The sequence below is a fragment of the Talpa europaea genome (assembly GCF_964194135.1).
Source record: "Talpa europaea genome assembly, chromosome: 14".
Lineage (NCBI taxonomy): Eukaryota > Metazoa > Chordata > Mammalia > Eulipotyphla > Talpidae > Talpa > Talpa europaea.
The window spans coordinates 3644977-3663492 of NC_140082.1; the positions used below are offsets into that span (position 1 = coordinate 3644977).

Genomic DNA, 18516 nt, shown 5'->3' on the forward strand with positions numbered 1-18516 from the left:
TTGAATAAATTATTTCAATACGTCATATGAGATATTCTCTTAAGTAAGTCAAGTAATTTGGAAACTGAGTAAATATCATTATAAAGAATAAGTGGGCATTAAGTAGGCAATGAGTGATTGAGAGCAAAGACTTGAAACCACATGATAGGTGCAAAGAATTGCCTCCAGAGACAAGGCAGGGAGTGGAAAAAATCTGACCATGGGGTCTCCAGTGACTTTTTTTTTTTTAAGATTTATTTATTTATTTATCCAAGCACTGGGTACAGTCAGAAGCACGGGAGGGTGAGAGAACTCACCAGAGTCAGAGCAGGGAACAAAACAGGCAGACTGAGGAAACACACTGCTGAGGGGAGCAGTGGGCGGGCAGGAGAGGTCTGCACACCATGTGGGACCCCCGCCGGCGGCCGGGGATCGAACAGGTGCTGCAGAGGCTGCAGGCAGCCTCGCAGCCCAGCGCTCAACCGCTGCACCATCAGGGGAGGCCCTCCACTGACTTTTAAGGATGAATAAGTTAATAATCCTTTAAAGTATGAAGATAGTTTAAAAATGATAGGATAGGGCCTCCCTGGTGGTGCAGGCGGTTGAGCGCAGTGCTGTGTAGCTGTCAGCAGACTCAGCAGTACCAGTTTGATCCCTGCCTGCCTCGGAGGAACCCACATGGCGAGCAGACCTCTCCTCTCTCCCCCGCTGCTCCCCTCAGCAGTGTTTTCCGTCTTTCTGCCTGTTCTGTTCCCCACTCTGTCTCTGTTGAATCCTCTTGCCCTCCCACACATCTGGTCTGTACCCTGGTTCTTGTATAAATAAAATAAATCTTTAAAAAAATAAAATAAAATAAAAATGATCGGATAATAGTAATATTTTTCATGATAGCTAAATGGTAGAAACCACCCAAATTTACCTCAATGGACAAATGGATGAACAAAACATGGTCTATCCACACAGCTGAATATTATTCTGCCATAAAAAAGAATGAAGCGTTGATACCTGCTAGAACGTGGAGGAAACTTGAAAACATGATGCTGCATGAAAGCAGTGACACAAAAGGCCACAAATTGTACGATCCTGTTCACAGGAGATGTCCAGAACAGATAAAACCAGAGACAAAAGGGGTTGCTAAGGATGGGGTGGAAACTGAAGGGGGTTGTAGGGGGATGGGAGCTAAAGGGTCTAGGGGTTCTTTTAGAGTAGATGAAATGTTCTAAAATTGACTGTGATGATGTGATGATGGGTATTAAGAACATTGAGTTGTGCACTTTAAGTGGGTGAATGTTATGGTATGTGAACACTAAAAGCTGTTGTTTTTTTTTTTTTAAGTTATATACGTTCTTATCAAGGGTAAGTCAGTTTAGAGATCTGGTTCTTGAGTCTATGGGACACTGGAGGGAGAGTTCAGAGAAAGGAAAAATTGCTCTAGAAATTGACTTATTCCCTGTTGAAAAAGTCCAGCCCTGGTTTTTCTTGTTTCCTATTGCTTTTGAAAATGTAAAAGTGGGGCCTCCTTGGTGGTGCAAGGGGTTAAGCACCACACTATGAAGCGGTCCCCATCAGTACGCAGCCCAGCCAGCCAGGGAGCAGCCCACATGGCGCAGCAGACCTCTCCTGTCTCGCCCGCTGCTCCCTTCAGCAGTGTGTTTCAGTCATTCTGACTGTTCTGTTCCCTGTTCTGTCTCTGGTGAGTCCTCTCACCCCCTGCATCTCTGGCCTGTGCCCTGGCTCTTGTATGCATAAATAAATAAATCTGTAAAAAAAGAAAAAAAAAGAAAATGTAAAAGTGCCTGGAAAAATAATCCACTGTGCATTTCTCTAATTGTTTGAAAAGTGTATGGTAAGACTTAGCTGCTGTGAATTGTTTAGACTCTTCCTGTGTATTCCCCACTGAGGTCATATGTGATGAGCTGGACACATATGACCAGGTGATGGGTGCTGGACTCTGACATGGGCAGGTGCACTGTGGGTTCAACTCATCCAAAAATCTCAAGTGGGAAAAGGGGAGAATGAAGGACAAGGCAAGATTTTTGTTCTTGTATTTTTCTCTTCAAAGTGTTGTCAGGGCTCTCAACAGAAACACTAACATCGAAAGAACTGACAGTTCCAAGTGTCAAGGGTGTGGAGAAAGTACACAGCTGGTGGGACTAAAGAGTGGTACAGCCACTTGGGAAAAGTTTGCCAGTATGTGCGAGGGCATTTCCACTCCTGGAAATGCATCAACACAAACGAGTGCCGTGTCACCAAAAGACATGGACGAGACTATTCATAGCTGTTAAAGACTGGTTATAACTCAAACATCCGTCAAAGTAGAATGGCTAAATTAAGGTAGAGTAATACAATGGAATACTCACAATGGAAAAGAATTAAGTACTACTGTGAATGTTACACAAAATAACATAGAGGTATCGAGTCTCATAATGGTCAAGATTCAGGCTCGAGGGAATATTCTACATTAGTTCTTGTATAGAAAGTTCCAACTAAATAAATAAGCAAAGGCACTCACTATTTGTCACTTCCATGACTCGCAGGCATGATTTCATCATCTCTTGATTTGGATGAGGTGGCTAAATCATGCCTTTGACTCGAGTAGATTTCAATTGGTGGGGTGCTGTCCCTCCAGCTCTAGGGATGGAAAACCTAGTCTGATGAAATGTGGGATATCCAGCCTGCTTTCCAGAGTTTCACCACCATAGCACTTGTGAACCATGACCTCAGTCCCTTGTGCCCTTTAGTCCTTTTTTGACCCTTCTCCCAACCCCTCCCCTGCTGGATCCCCTGTGGTTTGCCTGTAAAAAGTTTTATCTTTTTCCTGATCCTTTGTTCGCTTGCCCTGCATTCCACCTGTAAGTAAGACCATTCTGATAGTTTTGTTTTTCCTTCTGATTTCTCTGAGCATCATCCCTTCCAGCTCCACTGGGTAGGATTATACAGATGTATAATATGTAAAAAGGACTCCAGCTTCACACTTAAGATTTGTGTGTTGTATCATATGCAAATTATACCTCAACATTCAGAGTATTGTAAGGAGAAGCATGCACAGGACCACCCGCAGGGCATGGGAAGATTAGAATTTTGACTTTTCATTTCTTCTTTCTACAATTTTGACTGAAGGCATATATATTGGGAGAATGCACCCAAAAGTTCATCTGAGGGAATGCAATAAAAAGTTGGGGGGCCACTGGCCTGTCCACCTAGGACACCAGCAACGAAAAAGAACCCACTCTTTATTCCAAGCAAGCTATATACTCACCTGGCCACTCCCATCTGGATAGACGTGCTCGCCAGAAGGATGCCGTCTTACTGTCTTGCTCAAGGATAGCTGTCAAAAACTACCCCAGGAAGGACCCAATGGATTCCAACTCTCTGAACCCCAGAAGAAACACTGAAAATTAGACGGAACATCCCACATCTCGTCAGAGGTTTTCCATCCCTAGAACTGCAAAGAGCCCCCCACCAGCTGAAATCTCTACTCCAAGTAGAGGTATGAGTTAGCCTCCTCATCCAAATCAAGTCATGACCTCCCTGGTGGCCTATGGGTTAAGTCTCAGTGCTATCACCTCTATGGCCTGAGTTTGACCCCCAGCTGGGGAGCTACCCACATGACACAGCAGACCTCTTCTGTCTCCCTGCTGCTCCCCTCAGCAGTGGATTTCAATCTGCCTGTTCTCTCTGGTGAATCCTCTCATCCCCTGCACCTCTGGCCTATGACCGAGTTCTACACAAATAAAAAACAAAACAAAAACAAATCAAAAGATGATGAAACCATGCATGTGAGTCATGCAAATGACAAAATAGAGCTTTAACTTAGATGCTGCTAACTTCCCTTTTCCCTTATTCACATGATTGTTGTGCCAAGGAAGGCGTTTTTCCTCTGAACACGGCTGGCTAAGACTCACTTATTTCACACATATTTATTAATAGTGTGCACAAGGAGCACTGTCCTCAGGTCTGAGGATGAAGGATGAATAGTGAGAGAGTGAACAAGTCAACTAAGACTACTTCGTGCAGGAGGAGGCGGAGGATGTGCTAATCTGCTAACAAGTGACTGGGGCTGGGTGGTAACTACCTGGCTGGCCAGGAAAGGCTGGTTGGAGAAAGGGCACCGGTAGGAAGGTAGGGAGGGCGGGTCCTGCGGGACCTTCTAAGTCATGGTGTGGACCAGCAGGTCGCACTCGGCTGTAACCGGCTAGTGCTTTTTTGAAATGGGGACCCTCCTCTGGGGGTGCCTGTTTATATTAGATCTAGGGAAAGGAGAACCTTTTTCTAATTCATCTTCGTGGGGTGGGCCCGGTTTCAAGTTCAACAAGGGTGTCGTCATGGCGAGCCGGGGTTATGCTCAGTGAAAGGAGAGCTAGCGGAAGGCGGGAGGCGGCTTGTTCTCTCTCAGGGACAGCATGAGGAAGGGCTACAATTAAAATAAAGCACATAAAATATACCAGCCAGAAGGATCCTGGGTAATTGTCTAACACCTTAAGACAAGTTCACATATTTATGTTCCCAGAAAGTGCTTCTCTGGCGTACCAAAAACTAAACTTTCACCTATCAGAATTTTACTCTGAACAGACACCAGAGTTAAAAGAACTCCAGGTCAATTTAGTGGGAATCCCTCCAGCGCGCAGATTCATCCCCATTTGTTACGTTCTAGCGCCCCCCTTTGGCCCCTGCATTCCTTGCACATTCAGGCCCAAGAACACAAGAGCCGGCCCTACCGGTAATTCCAGCCGTAGCCTGACTTTGTGAAAGAAATACAAGCATGAAGAGTGAGATCACCATTTTCACTTATCAAATTAACAGGAAGGCTTTAAAAGTAAGGCTGCTCGACGTTGGGTTTTGGTGGGTTTTTTTGGCTTGTTTTATATAATTTTTGGGTTCTCGATGCTGGAGCGAAGGCAGGACAGCTGACCGTCACTGAGCTGGCAGGAATGGGGATGTGAAGATTTGAAATGCATCTTGTATTTGAGCATTCAAGATGTTCTTCATTCCCTATTACTGGCAAATCCATTCCTTTACATGTATCTTAAGGAAATAATTCCAAATGTATAGACACGTAACATCTTCCGGGGACCGCATCCCTGGGCTGGCAGGCAGGAGAGCAAAGCAGCCTTCACAGGCTCCCTCCCGTGCGAAGGAATCTGCTGCCAAGATTGTAGAGCAAAGGGAGACCTGTCAGTGGGAATGTGGCCTGGTGCAGCCCGTATGGAGAGCAGCATGGAGGCGTCTCAAAAGTATGAAAGACACACCCACTGTATGATCCAGCAACTACACGCCTAGATGTTTATCTAAAGAATGCAAAACCACTAATTTGAGGGGTTACACGCTCTTCTGTGTTCGCTGCAGCACTACTTACAACAGCCAAGATACCAAAATAGCCTAAGTGCCCAGCAACAGATGAGTGGCCGTGGTCTGGACACACAATGGAATGCCACTCAGCTCACAGAACACAGGAAATCTTGCCATTCTTGACAACATGGACAGAACTGGAGGGGATGATGTACGTGAAGTCTGGAGGAGAAAGGCAAATACAGGGTGATTTCACGCATGTGGAATATGGAGAAACAAAGCAAGGAAAAGATGAAATTAAACCAAAACAAACTCTTGAAACCTGGCTGCAGAACTGAGGCGACCAGATGGGGAGAGCGAGAGGGAGCAGGAGAAAGGCCTCGAGCAGTCACATAAGGTCAAGACATGAGTGCCAAGATTAACCTCCAGGCTTGTTCTACTCGAAAACCCATGTTGGTCTTTTTCCCCCTTACATCACTGTAGCCCCCCCCAGCTCTCCCACCACCACAGCCCCTGTGAGCCATCACCACTGTCCCTTGCGCGCGTCCCTCCCGTTCTGACGCCCCTCCCTCCCCTACCCGGCTGTATGCCTGCTCTGAGGTTAGCTTGCAGGTTCTTTTTCTTGAACTTTGTTTGCTTTCTCTATATTCCGCCTCTTAAGGGGAAATCAGCCGCTATTTTTCTTTTTCCTTGTGACATTTCACTGAGCACAATCCCTTCCAGCTCCATCCATGTGGCTGCAAATGGCATGAGCTTGTCTTTTTTGCTGGCTGAGTAGTGTTCTATTGTGTATAGAGACCACATCTTCCTGATCCATTCACCTATTTTTGGGCATTTAAGTTAATTCCATGTCTTGGCTGTTGTAAATAGTGCTGGAATGAACATAGAAGTGCAGGTTTCCTTTTGAATGAATGTTTTTGTGTCCTTTGGGTGGAAATCTCTGGGTCATACAGTAGATCCATTTTTAGCAGTTTGAGGGCCCTCCACATAGCTTTCCAGAGTGGCTGGACCAGTTTGCATTCCCATCAGCAGCTTAAGAGGTTCCTTTCTCTCCAAATCCTCATAAGCATTTATTGTTTCTAGCTTTATTTATTTAAAGATTTATTTATTTTTATACAAGAGCTGGGGTACAGGCCAGAGGTGCAGGAGGCTGAGAGGATTCACCACAGACACAGCTGAGAGCAGAACAGGTGGATGACTGAAATACACGGCTGAGGGGAGCAGTGGGCGCGACAGGAGAGGTCTGCTGCTCCACATAGGACCCTTACCAGCCGGCCGGGAACGAACCTTGAGGCTGCCGAGAGCTTCACAGCGCTCAACCTGCTGCACCACCGGGGAGGCCCTCTAGTATTTTTTTTAATGTGGGATATTCTCACTGGAGTGAGATGGTATCTCATTGTGGTTTTGATTTGAATTTCCCTGATAATTAGTGATGCTGAATATTTTTTCATATGCTTGTTGGCCATTTGCACTTCTTCTTTGTTTTTGTTTTTTTTTTTAAAGATTTATTTATTTATTTATTTATACAAGCACTGGGTACAGTCAGAAGCGCGGGAGGGTGAGAGAATTCACCAGAGCCAGAGCGGGGAGCAGAGCAGGCAGGAGGACCGAAGTACACTGCTGAGGGGAGCAGCGGGCGGCAGGAGAGGTCTGCGCGTCATGTGGGACCCTCCTCTGGTGGCCAGGGAGCAGCCGGGGATCGAACCGGCGCGTCTTTAGTTCTTCTGCCCATTTCTTGATTGGGCTGTTTGCTTGGTTTTTGTTGAGTTGTGTGAGCTCTTGTAGATCTTTGATATCAGTCCCTTATCCATCACGTGGTGCACAAATATTTTCTCCCATTCAGCAGGACCTCTCTTCATCCTGGTTATTCTTTCTTGCTGTGCAGAAGCCTTTAGCCTGATGTGGCCCCAGCTGTTTATCTCCTTGGTTTTCCTTGCTTCTGGAGAAGACTCCTCAAAGGTGTTTCTGAAGTTTGTGTCAGAGTGTAAAACCCATGTTTTTAATCACAAAGCTACCCTGCATTTTCTGTATAGAAACACTTTTTCTCAACTGGCAAATAAAGGAAAATGAAATCGAGCTTTAACAGATTCAGTTTATTCTTGTTAGTCACAAGCATAATGGAAGATGGTAAATGTCAGTAAGAGGGAGCTGTCATTTCTCATCAGTGGCATAAGACTGAGGAGGTGGGACAAAGGCGGTGGCCTGGCAGAGGCCGAGGGAGCTGAGGTGAAGAGGGCAATGGGGTGGCAGAGAACTAAGTTTTCAGCAGCGTTGGTGGGGGTGCTCAGCATTTCTGGTGGCAGGGCAGCTCCAACAGCTCTGGCCAACAAGGGTTCAGGGCTCCAACTGAGGGTTAGGACTAGCAGCTTCCTGATCAGCAGCTAACAAGCCCTGTCCCCTTGGGCTTTTGGTGCCCCCACTGCATCCCCCCCCATCTCTCTAATGACTTCAGGCCTTTTAACACCTTTGTAACCAATGCCTACCATTAAACCTTTCTGGCCTGAAATACCTAGAGTGGTTTCTCTTTTTTTGGCTGGCCACTGAGTGGTACATCCTGCAGCAAAAATTATATACACAGTCCCTGGAATACATTTAAAAGGCTGATGTTCTTACTTGCATATGTGAACGAAGTAGGTTGTTTTTCTTGTGGGAGTGGCACAAAATATTTTTGCATGTTGCTTCCTTCATATTTGCAGCAGAAAATCGACAGCCTCGCTACATGATACAAGTAACAGGCAAAGATTTATAATTCAGAAATGAGTTCTTTATGGCATCATTGTGCTGCTATAAAGAATCTTCATTATTGGTTGGCTGACAGCCGTAACTTGTAGCTCACACAATTTAAAAAGCTTAATAAACATGGTCAGTTAATAGCAGACTGCAAACTTCTTGTTCTTCTTGAATAAAGGTTTGATGATTTACAATGACCCATTAAGAAACATCTAAATGGGAAAAAACACAGAAGCATTTTTTTAATGAGTGCCATTTAGCTTTTTAAGTAGAGAACAGTCAGGTCAACTACAGAACTTAACTGTATTGCTAAAAATCCACATAGAAAATTATTTGGCATTTTATTTAAAGATTTTATTTATTTTTGCATAGAACTGGGGTGTAGGCCAGAGGTGCGGAGGTGGGGGGTGTGAGTGTGTGAAAGGATTCACCAGAGACAGTAGGGAGCAGAACAGGCAGATCTACTGAAATACACTACTGAGGGGAGCAGTGGGGAGGCAGGAGAGGTCTGCTGAACCATGTGGGTAGCTCCCCGGCTGGGGATTGAACTCCTGCCATTGTAGTGATAGCCTGAGACTTAACCCCTAGGCTACCAGGGAGGCCCTATTGGGCATTTTAGACAGAAATGACTACAGTAAAACATTTTAAAGGCTATAATTTGTCTCCTGAATCAATATTCTCCCTTTTCCCAAAAAAGTAATGTCATATCATAGAGCAAAACAGACTGCAAGTAACAACTGAAGTTCAAAGGAGACGCCTACACAGTGTGAATTCATTTTAACATGCGTGATCGGGACCAGCAGCATAAACACCACCACTGAGGTCTGCTGAGACTACCAATCCACCATCAAGGTGAAAGAATTACCTTATATTTAAGTTCCGAAAAGTAATTTATGTGCAGAAAATATGACAAAGTGTGAACACTGACCCCACCTACAGGCAGTGAGATTTCAGCAGATTAGCTGGGGTTTTCTTCCTTCCATATATGTATGTATATATGTATGTATGTGTGTGTGTGTGTGTATATATGGTAATTAAAGACAAATGACTACAGTAATTAAAAAATAAATAAAAGCAACTAATACCCAAGCACAACATTAACCAATGCCTTTTAAAATTCAGCTTTTCACTTGCTTCAACATGAACAAGACTCTCTGAGGACTCCAAATGCCGGGAGCACCCAGAGACCACGCGAGGCCACGCCTGGCCAGGGAGACCCTGCTGCTGGTGGAGAGGAGGCAAGGCCTCCTGATTTCTGGTCTTGGACTCTCATATGCAAAAAGCAAAACAAGAAAGCATACACAATCATGCATAAAAAGCACATTGCTCCCCAGAACACTGAGTAAACATGCTGCCTTTACCTTCAGAACCTCACAGGGAACAGAGTCAGGTGGTATCAGCTTCCCGTGATGCTTTGAGTACTCGGTGATAAAGGCAGATGCTTCCTCCAAACTATGGACAGAAAAAGAGGGGCACGAGAAAGCTTTTGGGGGTGATAAATGTGCTCATTATCTGGACTGTGATGCCTTCACAGGTTATACGTCAGTCAAAACGTACCCAATTGCACACCTGAAACGTGAGTTTTATTGTACCTCAACAAATAACACTTGTTCACAAACCAGATGGCTCGGGATTATGCTCGGTCACAGGTGGTGGGGGAGCAGAGGGATTCTTGGCGAGGCTGTGGGGGCGTCTCCCAGGCCACCAGGTAGTCACACCAAACGTCAGGAGCAGCCGCTCACATCTCAGTGTGGACTGAGCTTGCCCACTTCTTCCTTCTCCTTTTCACCTCCCATCTCCGTCCCCAGCCCAGCCCAAGCAGCTTACTGTTTTTGAACTTTTGTGTGCTGGACCGTTCGATAACCAGGCTCAGCAAAAATTATGTTCCACCAAGTCATCAATTCTCTGAGCAAGTGCCTATCTCAGGAATAAAGTTTGTAACTTAGCATGACTGTGAGACACCTTTTTTGGGGTGCAGACTACCTGTTTAATTGTATGGTTCTAGGTTCATGTTCCAAGGAGTGGGGGTTACAAGACAGCTCACCTCTGAGGATGTGCAGTAAGGCTACTGCTAAACACTCAGAATCTTTAATTATAAGCCAATACCCTGACAACTGTTTGATATTGTCCTCCAAAATAGACAAAGGTTTATGAAATTCTAGAGTAAGGTTTTTTTTGTTTTGTTTTGCTTTTGATTAACTTACCTTAAGTCATTTGCCAAATAGTTCACTAGGTCAGCGACGCTGCTGGAATTCACCATGTGTGATTTCAACACCGAAAAATATTTTGTCTTGGCCAAAATTCCAAATTCCTTTTTATTTATGATATCATTCAGAACCAGACTTCTAATCTATAGAAAGACAGGTTTCGTCAGTCAAATGGGTTCAATTTCAAGTCCTTATTTAATAAAGAAACATTTCTGATATTAGAAGTTAAATTATCACTGCATGGTGACTAGGCCTCCCTTTTGCTCGAGATGGGAGGGTGGGGATGGGGTGGCGTGTGAGGGGTGGACCCCCCACCTTGGCCCAATTCAGTAGTTTATGGACAGCAATTAAGTACTGTTAAGCACTTTGGGGTCTTTTATGAGGAACATAAATTTATGTTTACAATTACAAGCATCTAAGGCTACAAAGACAATTTACTGATGTTTTAATGAAAGCAATTTAGATATTAATAAAAAGAGTTTTTAGCTTAATCTTGGTTTTAGGGACAATTACTATTTTCTAATATCAAATTTTTCATAGCAAAATGGAGAGAAATTGCCTCTTACTTGATGTGAAAATCCTGCTAACTGGCCAGTATTCATGTGCTCTTCTAACTGTTGTAAAATGATCTGAGGATTGCATGAGCCCAGAAAGTTCTAGAGAAAAAAAATAAAACATAATTAATGAAAAAGCATAATTACTGGTAATTATGGAAATCTGGAAAGTTTTCCTTTTCAAATCTGAACTATCTTAAAGAATTTCCATTATAGGAAAAAAATCCCCCTCTCAATGACAAGAGACTGAAATAAGGAAAAAGCATTTTTTTTATAAATATCTATCCCTCCAGCGAGAGCTGTTTAGCAAGCATTCTGTCATTTTAAGTGCCAAAAGGAATCTATTTAAATACTAAACCTTGAGAAACATCAGCAGATAAGTTGATGAATAAGTCAAGAAAGACAAAAGTCAAACACAGATGGCTTGGGAAAAAAATGCAGTGAATAGACCAAAGGACCCATAAAAAAGATACTCCCTCATTGGTGCAGCTGCCGACTGGCCTGTCTACCTGTGGGGAAATGACAGGAACCTCCCCAAATGCTTTGTTCTGTGTGTTCTAGATTATAAAGGGAATGCAAGTTATTTTAAAAAGTTCTGTCCTTGAAATGCTGAGGTACCCACACACGGATGCCAGCTCTTCCCTCTTCCATCGCCCACACCCAGTCGCTAAGTCAGGCCACCGCCTTCCTCCTCGTAGTTTTCACCACCAAGCTCCTGTTCATTGCCACCACCCTCTTTGGGGGCTAACCCCATGGAGCTTTCCTGGCCTGTTACAGGTTACCTGTGCGTGCAGGGGCATGGAACCCTATCCCGAGGTGTCCCTTCTTGCCTCCTCCCTCCTCTGGACCAAGCCTATATGGGTCATGCCTTCTAAAATGCTCTACTCTTGTTAGAAAAGCCACTGTCTCCACTGGTAGAGAACAAGGCCACACCCCTCTCAAGGCTCCCCTCAGACTTCCTGAATCTGGTTTTCGGCCTTAGTTCCCACTCAACCCCACACCCATGACGCCCCGGCCCTGACGGGCTCAGGTTCTTCTGCCTGGTGAAGGAAAAAGGCCACTTATGGCAAGGTACGTGCCAGGCGAGGCCCCTGTTTCTACGGCAGCCCCAGAGGAATGCTTTGCGGCCACCTTAATTTGCTGGTGTCTTCTCTCCGAGTGGGGCATGAGCATCAGGCAGGCGACCGCGAAGGCTGGCAGCCCCAGCTGGGCATACAGCCTGGCAACGCCAACCATGTCGAGGTCGCCGGAGACAGGACACCTTCGAGAGAGCATAGCCATGGTTAACAGCCCGTCAGACGCCTCAGACTCCACTGGCCTGCCCACCTCTCCCAGGGATCACCCATCTGTGCTTTCGCTCATTTACCACACGAAAGTGCTGGAGCGTCACCCCCACTAGTCTTTTAGAGCTTCTCCAATGAATGAGAGTCTATTCCCAGGTACATCAGTTACTGGGGGTGGCTGAGATCACATCTAAACGCCTACATGTGTCTAAAAAGAAGACTCAGAATTTATGAGACAACACTACCTGACTGGGGACACTCACATGAGATACCCTGTTCTGACACTGAAACTGGGGACTGACTTTAGACCAGTTAGCTGCATGTGGAAAACAGACATTGTGAAACAACAGATGCTTTCTTAGAAGTGGATGCCTGACTTCCCCAGGAGAAGGAACTGCTTCGAAGGGGATGCTTATTAGAAAGGGGTTGGATCAACAACACGATGAATTTCTGTGGCAGGAAAGCAAGTATTTTACTTACTCCAGCACAGCGATGAGACTCTCGCAACACTCTGACAATTGACTGGGGCTTAAGGGACATGAGGCTGAAAATAAGAGACAACAGTGACACAGCCGCACGCACACACCTATTAAATGCTACGGCCAGCGCTTGGAGGAGGCGCCTACCTGAGAGAAGTGGTATCTGCACCACGTGCTGCCAGGCCTTGCTGAAGTAGGGAACCTGGGGAGGGAAACACACAGGAGAGCTCACAGCCGGGACACTGAATGTTCTTTAACGCCCTGTGCTCACAGCTGACATTATGTGATTGCATTTACATGTGCAAAATGTATTGATACACACGTGCATATTTTTATACTAACAGGAAAGCTCTAGGAAAAAAATATGAAATTGTAAACAGCTTTTACCTCCCAGAGATAATTATCAAGGGGAACAGTAAAGGAGAATATCCTAGTTTTAGCTGGCATATTTTCTAGAATGTTTTAATTTAATAAACTAAGAGCAAGTTAGAGATTTCTCTATATATTATATTAAAATGGCTATGTGGGCACACAACTTGGGTATTTAGAAAAGAGTAAGATCCGGTCTCTGACTTTAAAGTTAAGACGGGCAGTCGGATGTGTGTTAGAGAATTACACTGGCAGACATTTCAGTAGAACAAGTGTCTGAAGCGCGTAAATGAGATGTGACTCTTGAGCCCAGAGAACTGGGGACAGGAAAGTCCTGGAGGAGGCTATGCCTGGGTGAGTGCTGCGGGCCCAGGCACACATTAAGGGAACCCCCTCCTGCAGCAGATGGTTCTGTTCTCCCCCATGTGCCCAGCAGACACAAGGTCGCTGAGTACAAAGGTGAAATTCTAACAAGCTGAATTTTAAAATACCACTTACCTGCCACAGAGAATGGACACTGGAAATGGTTGTTAAAACTTTCCTTAGGTAAGGAATCTGTAAAACAGGTAAAATAAAGGTTTTGGGGACCACCAAAATGGAAAATTTTGAGATGAAATATTAAGCCTGCACGTTCTTTGGTCCACCACCAAGTTCTTTATGCTGGCGGCACAATCACAATTACAAACCCCTGCCTGACGATTGGGATGAGCTGGGGTGGGTGGAGCAGCTGGGCCAAGGCGTTGGGCCCCACTGCTGGCTCGTGAGGACGCCGAGTCTCACTCACCATATGAAAGCCAAGAAGTTTTTGCAAGAGTCCGTTCCAAAGCTGCAGGTCAAAGATCTTGTATTCCAGACAAAGTTCCGTCACCAACCTTACCGCCTATCGGAGACAAAAATAACACTGCTTCAAGACACCAGGAAATCAAACCACCTTGGGAAAAGGTGGGGCAGCTTCCTCACAAACTTATCATCTCAGTATGCGGCTGCCCAGGCGCTGTCAACACCCCCAACTTTCTAAGAAAAAGGGGCAAAAAGAGGTTAAGATTATTCTTTTTCTTTCTTGCTGTCATGGATCACCAATATTACGTCAGGCTCCTGCCCCCCTTTCTTCCTTCTGTCCAAGAACTGTTTGCCTGCAGAGCCCAAGCCCTTCCTTCCCTGGGCTCCAACTGCCTCAGAGTCTGAATTCCCAAAGGGAAGCTGGGTTGGGGGATTGGGCAGACAGGCCTTGGGAAGGTATGGCTCTCTCTCGGGAGGGGTGCTTTAGGCCGTGGGCTTTAGGGGGGAGCGCAAGGGCGCTCCCAGGTTGCACTGACACCTGGCAGATGGGGCAGGGAAGGGTCAGAGGCAGAAGAGCGTCTCTGCGTCTGTCTTCCAGGTGACTGAGTGAGGACGCTGTGCAGATGGGGGCGACCCGGCACTTACCATGGCTTCGTGGCTGTGGTTCTTCCACAGACCCTTAATCATTCCTTCCTTAGGACTGTTGCAAAATAATTCATATGTGATGGGGATGTTCAAAGCCTCAAAGGATGCCAGGAAAGTTATACATTTCATGTACGATCTGGAAAACAGGTAGGTGGGGGATCGTTCTCAAGGGCCACATTCCCAGGGAGAGCAAAAGCACCAGGTGGGACGCGAGGCAGTGCGTTTCCAGGGCTCTCTCTTCGGCTTCAGAATACATTCACCAGAGGTAACGTTAGAGAGAAAGCAGTTTGAGCAGGATGAAGAAAACATTCAGTTTCTCAGCGTCTCCGAGACAGGAGCCCAACAAGCTCTTCTCCAAGGTCTGCCCTCTGCTACGAGGTCAAGGACATTCAGGGCAAGGACTGGCGTCTGCGGCCACTCCAGGAACTTCCACAAAGGGAGAGCTTGGATGTTCTCAAAAAGCCCTCTGTCCCCTATTGCTTAAAACAATTTCAAAAATTCTACCTGCTAGAATGAAGAAAGTTAAAAATAACGGTAGTTTGAAGGTAGTGCGGTGTAGAGAAGCGAACTGGGCAGTGAGCCACGAGAGACGCAGGTGATGGAATTTGCTGATGGCGCCCCCCGCCCCCACCGAGGGACCACCACCGTGCGTGCGTGCGTGTGGCCATTCTCAGGATGGCACCTGTGACGCACGTCGTGAAGTACATGAGGCTACGGGGCAACGTGACTTCAATAAATACATTTAAAAGTCCACTTACTTCACTTTCTCAAGGGGCTTTTTGAAGAGGGATTCTACTGTTTCCTTGTCAGCCAAAGAGAGGAGGCACTGAAGAGCTCGCGTCCTGTGGGCAAAGGTCAACTGGCACGTACCCAGCGTCTGCAAGACCAAAGAGGGCATGGGTCGCACTCCTTCTTTTCAAAAATGTTTAAAAAATTAGTTGATAAAAATGCAATAAACAATTATTGTTATATATTTAAACAAAAACAAAGACAAAAACAAAAACAAACTAGAGTCGATCGCTGCCCTTTGAGAACCCAGAGCTTGGAACAGTGATTCTCCAAGTGTGGTCCATGGACGCTGGCGTGGACCTCAGACTCTCGGGAGGGAAAGGGTCAAAACTGTTTTCCTGATAATACAAAGAAGCTCCGCCCTAGACGCGGTGCTGCTCTCTATGTTGGCCGCTGAGTGCCCCAGGCCACCAGAGGCTTCTGTCTCTGCCACGCTGGAACCAGGCCACCAGAGGCTTCTGTCTCTGCCACGCTGGAACCAGGCGACTTTCACTCAAGGAAGCTCTTGATGAAGTGGTGAAATTTAATTTTATTAAACCCCACCCCTGACACTGACTGAATTCACACTGATCCCACACTGGGAGTAGTCAGAGCGGGTTCCCCATTCTCCTGGGCTGTCTCTGTGGCTTCTCAAGGAAATCACTTGTGCGACTGGGGGTGAGCTGAAGAGCCAGTTTTCAGGGAACATCATTTTTACTAAAAAAAAAAGGGGGGGGATCCCTCCCTGGTGGCACAAGGGGCTAAGCACAGCACTGTGAAACTATCTGCAGCCTCTGCAACACAAGTTCTATCCCCGGCCAACCCTGAGCCCCACATGGTGCAGCAGACCTCTCCTGTCTCCCCGCTGCTCCCCTCAGCAGTGTATTTCAATCAGTCTGCCTGTTCTGTTCCCCACTCTGTCTCTGGTGAATCTTCTCAACCCCCCCATACCTCTGGCTTACACACTAAGTATTGTGTACATAATACATAAAGTATTGTGTACATAAATAAATAAATCTTTAAGAAAAGGGGGGGCCTCCCCGGTGGCGCAGCGGTTGAGCGCTGGGCTACGAAGCTGCCCGCAGCCTCTGCAGCGCCGGTTCGATCCCGGCCGCTCCCCAGCTCCGGAGGAGGGTCCCGCATGGCGTGCAGACCTCTCTTGCCACCCACTGCTCCCCTCAGCAGTGTGCTTCGGTCCTTCTGCCTGTTCCGCTCCCCGCTCTGGCTCTGGTGAAATCTCTCCCCCTCCTGCGCTTCTGACTGTACCCAGTGCTCGTATAAATAAATAAATAAATCTTTTTAAAAAAAAAGGCTGTTTAAAAGAAATGGATGCCTTTTAAAAAGAAAAAAAAGAAAAGGGGGGTGGTGGCTGTCAGATAAACTAATATGCAAAGAATAAGGAGAGGAGTCCCCCGGCCCCTTGCTGTCAAGGACATACAGTTGGCATCGCAGATTTTACTTTCCCCCTTCTTCCTAGGCCCATTTGCCTCTTGGCTGCAGCCCTTCCACTTCCTGCTCCAAGGCCCAGGCTCCTATTGCTCAAGCCTGAAGGATGTGTTGACTTCATGGGGAGGGAGTCTGAGTTCAGGGGGAGGGAGAAGGGGAGCTGCTGACTGGAGAGAGAGACCAGGTCACGCAGAGCTGCCGGCTGGAGTGGGGTCTTCTCCCTGGGCGGATGGGTTTGACCCTGGTCCTTGAATGGCGACTAACCCACTAAGCTGGGAGTAACTGTGAAGTGGGGGAGCTGCGGGACGGCCCCCCGTGCACAGTGGACTAGCCCACAAGCAGGATGTGACAGGCCACTGGCAGTGGAGCGTGCCAGGCATTACCATCCTGGTGTGTGAGGGATGTGAGGGATCATTATCTTAGTCATCTGTTAATAAGGGCAAGCGTGGTGAAGAGGCAGGAAAAGATGTTAAGCTGAGATGCAAAGATGAGCCTTGACCACAGTTTCTGGACTTACAGTCGTAGCTGATGTGGCCAGAAGAAAGAGAATCCTTGAACTGTGATCCATCGGCCAAGACTGGAGGAGATACAGGACTCTGGAAACAAAACACAGGTACACGCGTCAGAAGGTAGCGACCAGCCCTGTCTCAGTGTCCACAGGAAGTCATGAGCCACCCCAAACTGGAGGGCGATGGCACAAGGGAATGTTTGCTTCCCCCTTTAAAGGCTGCTTAGCCGTCCCCAACAACTCATGCCCAAAAGCGGGTGATAAACACCAGCAACCAGCAACGCTCAGTCGCATCCCCTCATCTAAGAAAGGCTTGCGAGCTCTGATTAAATTCTATTTAAGAAATTCATACACACCACAGCTGCTAAGGATGCAGAACCCTATGCACGCAGGATCCCCGTTCCCAGGACCTCAAGATCAGCCTACGGGCCCCCACAGAGATGGGCACCCAACGGGCCCAGCAAGGCAGGTGGAGCTCTTGTGGGAAAGGCAGGAAGTCACAACACTGGCATGGGATACCCTTGGGGGTTTCTATCTTGGTGTTGGGGGGGAAAGGATGTCCTGAGCAAACTCCATACAGGCTTGTGGACTCCACCCCCACGACACTGGGAACTACAAATCCCATGATCACCAAAGGGAAGGCTGCAAGGACCTGAGGGCGGAGTTAAGCAACCAGGCTCTCCATTTGAGTATTTAACCGGCCATGTGGCCAGGGTGGGGGTTCGCCCTCTTGGCCACATGGCATGCTAGGTTTTTCGTGAGCTCGGTGGGTCACTGGGATTCCAGGTCAGCGGAACAGGTAGGGATACATTTACAAACTCATCTCCCTCTTTTCTCCCTGAGTTATTCATTTCTCCATTTCCCCTTCCCTTGTAAATAAACCTTTTATCAACCTTTTGTGTGTGTCTGCAGTTTAGCATTAATAAGTCCCCTTTAAGGACTTATTAATGCGGGTGAGGACCCACTCAGGCAACCCATTTTATATCAGGGTGTGCCCTGTAACATTGGCATTTTCTCTCTCTCTTTAAATTGTTCCTCTCTGAGGCTTTCCATTTGGCCGGCACAGTAGATACAGAAGGCAACTCCTTTAAGAGACTAAGCAAGAACGGGGTGGGAGGAGGAAAGGAAGGGCAGAGTGGGTGGGGCCGGCTCTGCCCCAAACCAGGAGGACTTCTTTTCTGGGGGTTGTCTTCCTGCATTCTTTCTCGCTATCAGATCTGCAGGGTTGATGTATGGTGCAGGGCTTCACGGGTGGCTTGTCCTGCTCTGGGTCTGGCCAGGACTGGCACAGCACTGGCTTGCATGCCGCCACTCCCTCTGCCAGTGTCATGAATGCATCACCACATTCTTTTTGATTTGGGCCCAGATATGGTCTTCTTGAAAGGGCAAGCGCGACCAGCCAGGTCAAGCACAGCCGAGGAAACCAGCTTGCCTCTCTTGGTTTCATTGTGAGGTCAGAAGGGGAAAGGGGTGTGGAGG

General features: G+C 46.9%; 1 protein-coding gene across 1 annotated transcript in view; it reads right to left on the minus strand.

Moving 5' to 3' along the window:
• Positions 1-10027: 10027 nt before the first annotated feature.
• Positions 10028-18516, minus strand: part of KNTC1 (kinetochore associated 1) — a gene marked incomplete at its 5' end in the record, with an annotated part of 60273 nt that continues 51784 nt past the window's right edge. Inside the window, 10 exons of the mRNA XM_084253758.1 lie at positions 10028-10348; positions 10772-10861; positions 11891-12020; positions 12523-12586; positions 12669-12723; positions 13389-13445; positions 13675-13770; positions 14316-14451; positions 15074-15192; positions 17047-17125. Coding sequence (XP_084109884.1) covers positions 10199-10348; positions 10772-10861; positions 11891-12020; positions 12523-12586; positions 12669-12723; positions 13389-13445; positions 13675-13770; positions 14316-14451; positions 15074-15192; positions 17047-17125 — 976 coding nt within the window. The 3' untranslated portion in view covers positions 10028-10198. The remainder of the gene's footprint in view (positions 10349-10771; positions 10862-11890; positions 12021-12522; positions 12587-12668; positions 12724-13388; positions 13446-13674; positions 13771-14315; positions 14452-15073; positions 15193-17046; positions 17126-18516) is intronic.